At 40.9% G+C, this 6,000-nt stretch overlaps 1 protein-coding gene across 1 annotated transcript in view; it reads left to right on the forward strand.

Moving 5' to 3' along the window:
• The window catches only part of CDH2 (cadherin 2), a 200,278-nt gene extending 198,709 nt beyond the window's left edge, over window positions 1–1,569 (forward strand). Inside the window, exon 16 of the mRNA XM_054724358.1 lies at window positions 364–1,569. Coding sequence (XP_054580333.1) covers window positions 364–570 — 207 coding nt within the window. The 3' untranslated portion in view covers window positions 571–1,569. The remainder of the gene's footprint in view (window positions 1–363) is intronic.
• The last annotated feature ends 4,431 nt before the right edge of the window (window positions 1,570–6,000 follow it).

A 6,000-nucleotide genomic window follows, 5' to 3' on the forward strand; every position in this document is an offset into this window, starting at 1 on the left:
GTTGATCTCTTCCCACCCATCCACCCACCCACCCTCCCTCCTTCCCTCCCTCCCTTCCCTCTGAGATTCCATGGCTCTGTGTCTCTGGCTCTGTTCTGTTCATCGGCTTATTTTGTTCCTTGGATTCAACAACTGAGTGCCATCTGGGATCCTCCTCCTCCTCCTCCTCTGCCTGGCTTATTTCGCTTAGCGTGTTTAGTTCTGAGACACGGCGATAACCCCAGGCTCCCGGGTTGAAAAGGTTGTGGTCTGCAGGTGGACACTGGCCGACGAGTCCTGGGTCCCCTGGAGCCCCGAGGCCCTGCCTGTGGCTTTCCCGTGGTAACCCTCTCCTCGTCCCCTCTCCCCCCTTCCCCATCGCAGGGCCTGAAGGCTGCGGACAACGACCCCACGGCGCCGCCCTACGACTCGCTCCTGGTCTTCGACTACGAGGGCAGCGGCTCCACGGCCGGGTCGCTGAGCTCGCTCAACTCGTCCAGCAGCGGCGGCGAGCAGGACTACGACTACCTGAACGACTGGGGGCCCCGCTTCAAGAAGCTGGCCGACATGTACGGCGGCGGCGACGACTGACCCTCAGGGGGACCTTGGGGACCGGACGAGTACAAACCGTTTCACCTGATATTCCCAAAAGCATTCAGAGGCGAGGCTTGACCGTTGCAGCCGGCCCGCCGCGTGCTGGCCGGGGGCGTGGGCCCGGGAATATGGGTGTCCCACGCCGTCTGGAGAACACTGAGCTCAGCTACACTTGAATTTTACAGTACAGAAGCACTGGGATTTTACGTGCCTTTTTGTACCTTTTTCAGATTGGAATTAGTTTTCTGTTTAAGGCTTTAATGGTACTGATTTCTGAAATGAGACGTAGAAGACAAACTATTTTGTGGTGGGAGCAGTAGGTTAAACCGTGACACACGCTTCAACACGCTTTGGTTCCATTGCATTTGCTTTGATTGAGATCCCGAGGTAAACACGCAAACACGCAAACACTCATGGGGCAGTTTTTATTATCGGGGGGGAGGAGACCCTGAGATTGGAAAAATGTACATTACTTCTAGTTTTAGACTTTAGATTTTTTTTTTTCCCACTAAAATCTTAAAACGTATGCAGTTGGTTGCAAAGAAAGGGAGTTTTCATATCACCAGTTTGTAGCGAAATTTGAATTTTTTCATAAACTAGAATGTTAGACACATTTGGTCTTAATCCATGTACACTTTTTTTTTTTAATTGACTGTGTTTTTTTCACTTCACTGTAAAAATGGTATGTGTACATAATGTTTTATCGGCATAGTCTATGGAGAAGTGGAGAAACTGCAGGACATGTGTATGTATTATTTGGACAATGGATTCAGGTTTTTTGCATGTTTATACCTTTCGTTATGGTAAAGTATTTACAAACAAAGTGACATTTGATTCGATTGTTGAGCTGTAGTTAGAATACTCAATTTTTAATTTTTTTTAATTTTTTTAATTTTTTTTCTTGTTTGTTTTTGTTTGGGGAGGGAGAAAAGTTCTTAGCACAAATGTTTTACATAATTTGTACCAAAAAAAAAAAAAAAAGAAGAAGAAGAAGAAGCAAGGAAAGGGGTGGCCTGGCGCGGGCGGCACTGCTAAGTGTGTGTTTTTAAGAAAATAAAGGGGGGGAAGCTTTTAAACTGGAGAGACCTGACAACAGCTTTGCCTCTGTGTTGTGTACCAGAATATACATGAGCACCCCAGCGTTCTGAATAAAATGCTAATTTTGGATCTGGTGCCTGGTTTGAGCTTTTTTTCCACTCGAGCTGCCTTGAATGGTTCAGAAATCCCAAGTCCTGGAGCGGCGCTGAGAACAACAGGACAAAGGTTGGTATTTGTTTTTGCGCTTTTCACCCTTGAACCCTTGGCGGGCAGCCGGGCCCAGGAGGAGCAGAGAGGACCCTGTGGATCTGCCCGTTCCCACGGAAGATGGGCACCGAGGGAGGCCGGAGCAGGCGGTCCCGGCGGGCCCACCCTCCCCCCGACCTGCAGAGCCTGGTGCGCTCCCTCCTGTCACCTCCTCCTCGCCACCGCAAAGGGAAATCCGCGGGAAAAGGGGACGGGCTGGGCCTGGAGACCAGACTGCTCAGCGGATCCCTGAGGCCATTGTTCATGTACTGAGTGACATGTACGTGGGTTTGACCGACTTCCATTTGTTGTGACCGTTTTTCCCCCAGCTTTATTGAGGTATAATTGATAAATAAAATCGTGTGTGTGTGTGTGTGTGTGCAATGTGATGATCTGTTGTATGTGTACATTATAAAATAATTTCCACACAAGTTAAAAGGCATTCATCACCTCACATAGTTACCTTTGTGTGGCTGTTGGGGTGTGGTGTTGTGTGTGTGTGTGTGTGTGTGGTTGTGTGGTGATAACACTTAAGGTCTACTTGCTAAGAAAATTTCATGTGTACAATACAGTAATAGCCTGATACACTCTCAGAGGAAGAAAATGGAAATGATCTTACTAACTTTTGTGAAATGGTTTCTGTGTGTCACTGTGATTCATAGTGAACTTTAAGAGACGAAGGAATTCTCACTGTATTTTTCTGTTTGCTTCATGATCCTTATTATACCATATATGCTTGTACTGTCCAGTCGAGAAGCATTTATACAGTATACCTCCTCTAATGAACTCCAGTACTTTTGTGCTATTTTTGTCATAATTAAATGCCAGAGCTTGCCTCTGGGGGTTTCCGTAATGAAACTTACTGAATGTGCTAATTGAAGTAGTCTTTTCTGAAATGTATTCTTAGACGGTGCCTCTGTGGTGCTATACACCCAAATGAAAACTGAACTGTGTTTTACTTTATTTATTGACTGATGACACTAGTACAGATTTTTATATCAAATTTTGCAATATTTCAAATTTTCCTCCCTTAGGTAAACACTCTTCTAATAATTTTCTTATAGTTACTGTACAGTCACAGACTATATCTCATACATGCATAAACTTTGAGCATTAATAACAATAAGCATTCTATATATAATCAGTAAATGTAAACATTTGTTCTGGCCGTTCCAGTCGTTCCGCCGTTCTGGTCACTGAGCTTTTATATATATAGATTTCTAGAAAGACTATATTTTGTTTTCATGAAAATGGGATTGCATGTGATATATTTTCTGTAACTTGCCCTTTTCACTAAGCATGTGTCTTGGATATTTTTCCATATTAGTATAAATACGTATATATCATTTTAATCGCTACATAGCATTCTTTAACATGAACATAGTTCATTTAACCATTTTTTAAGTCGTTTTCACTTTTTTTTTTCCACTACTTGAAACAGTGGGACATCTCACATCCATGCCTCGGCCTGGGGGCATTTCAATGAGATGGGTGAAGATGGGATTTCTAGATGAAAGAGTGGAGAGAAGTAAATTAAATATGGCTGAAATTATAGGTTCCTACGTTCCTTCTTCAAGTGCCCTTTAGCTCAAAGAAGATGGGCCTTTCTAAGCCCGCAACTTCCTGCCTGGGCAAGAGGATTGTGGGCCGCTCAAAACGGTGACCACAGAATGTACGAGAAGCTAGCCAGGGCCTTAGTCCTTTCTCTTTGGAAGTGAGCCTGGGAGTCAGGCCACAGTACTGTTTCAAGTCCTCTGGGACATGAACGTAACGATGTGGCAAACTAAAACCCTGAGAACTATTTCTGAGTGTGGTTCACGGATCCCGGCCAGAGCCATGTCTCCCAGGCCGTCCCCAGTGATCGGGATCGCTTTGCCTCATTGCCCATAAAACACAACACACAGAGGGCTGGGGTCTCGGCGGGATGGGTCCTTTCCCAGGATCAATGTGTGTGCATTTTGAACGTTAATGAAACGTGGCCCAAAAAGGGTCCTAATGAAAGACCGCACCAATCGACACTCCTATCAACACTCCGCAGAGACCTATCGACCTCACCCTCCACAGTCCTGGACGTGGCACAGGGTTAAACGTTTTGCCAATATGATGGGCAACGAAAGATCCCTCATGCTAATTATGGCCTTCCTGATCGCTAACGAGATGGATTGGTGATTTTTTTCTGGTTTATTAGCTATTTGTGTTCCTTTAAATTGTCTGTTTTAATTTCCCTATTGAATTACTTGGGTTTTCCAATTAATTAGTAAGAACTCATTATATGGATCCCCTCCCCCCAACCCATGGTCGTTCACTAATCCTGTAAATTCACCTATGGTGTTTTTGTCTCACTGAAAATTTTGTTTGAGGTGGGTTTCTCTGTCAGTATTTTCAACTTTAGATTTTTTAGGTCTTCCCACCTCCAACATATAAACTAATTATCCTGTGTTGTTTTCTGTTGTTTTATTCTATTACATTTATTTAGCTCTTTAATTCGCTTGGAAATTGGTTTGTATCCGGTAGAAATCTAACTCATCAAAATTTCTAGATACCAAACACCACTTGTTTAAAAAGTACAAACTTCACCCAATCATCTGAAATGCAACATTAGTCATAGGAGCAGTTCCCATATAAATGCTTGTTTCTAGGTCCTTTATTCTGTTCCATTGATTATTTTTATTTAATTCCTGCACAATACTAGATTGTTATACTTGAATATTAGTTCTGACAAGCCATTCTACCCACTGTTCTTTTCTTTCATTACATCTGCTACATTCTTTTTCAAAATTTTATTTTGTGCATGCATTTTAGGAACATTTTGTCACGTTCCATAACAAATTTTATTGGAAATTGTATTGAGTTGTGAAAAGTTTATAGTTTCACCTATCATCTCATCCCTCATGTGGATCATAAGAATTGTATTGTTTTGGGCCATCTTATAAAGGTTTTGTATATTTCATCATTTATATAATATTTAACATAGGCATAGATGTATTCCATGGTATTTCTAGCTTACTTTGAGGTTTGATGAATATACATGTTGCATTTTATAAAATTCCTTTCCTTCATATACAGAGATGATATTAACCCATTAATAATGCAATTATATTTGCTAATATTAAACTTTTTGTAGTAAAGCATCCATGGTCATTATGTTATTTTAATGGGCATCTGGTGTATTTGATTTGCTGCTATTTTACTTAGGAATTTAAAACCCTAGGTGAATTTTATGCCATTTTCTGTTTTTCTTTTTTTCACTATTCTTGCTCAGTTTTAGTCTGAGTTTTATGCTGTCCTCAAATAAAGAATTAAGAAGGCCTACATTTTTTGTCTGCTCTGGAATCGTTTATATAAAATGGATTATCTAATCATAAAATGTGTTAGAATTCCATAATTTTACTATTGTGGGGATATGTTTTTCCCTAGTAGGAATTAGTGTAAAAGCCATTGTGGTTTTTGTTTTGTTTTGTTTTTTGTTTGTTTTTTTTCCAACTTTCACATTTTCCATCTTGAAAAAAATTGTCTCTTTGATCTAGCTTTTTAAAAAATGTGTTCATAGAAAGTAGCATTCAGTATTTTAAAAATCTGTCATACCTTAAGTTCCTTTTCTCCTTTGTCTTTTACTTTTTTTTCTTCAGCTGAGTAGTTTAAAGTGTCTATTTATTGTTCTATTAAAACAACTAGCTTTGTGATTTATTGATCGAGCACAGTGATTTTCGACCGGTGAGCTGCAAGAATGTTTAAAACATGCAATCCCTGACTATTTGTCAGGAGCACTGACCTCTTTTTCCTTAGATTGCCAAATAAAAAATGACAACAGCAACACAACATAGCCATCTGGTGTGAATGAATCAAAATTATACCTTTTTTGTCAGATGGGGTAAAAAGTATATTTTTGGGTGTGCTGCAGAATTTCAGTAAAAGTTTAGTTTATGCCGTGAGGTGGGAAAGGTTGAAAATCGCTGATCTAGCACATTTATTCACCTGATTAGAGGATTCACATTTTTCTAAACCTGTGGCTTTTGTTTTTAAAATATCTAGTGTTTTACTTGTTTTTGATGGACCAGTGTCTGTGCAAGGTTTACGAACATTTCTCAGTAGCTGGTGGATTTGTGGACTTGCAGGCCATGGGAACACATGCTGAAAACCGCT

This window comes from Eptesicus fuscus, chromosome 12 (genome assembly GCF_027574615.1).
Source record: "Eptesicus fuscus isolate TK198812 chromosome 12, DD_ASM_mEF_20220401, whole genome shotgun sequence".
Classification (NCBI taxonomy): domain Eukaryota; kingdom Metazoa; phylum Chordata; class Mammalia; order Chiroptera; family Vespertilionidae; genus Eptesicus; species Eptesicus fuscus.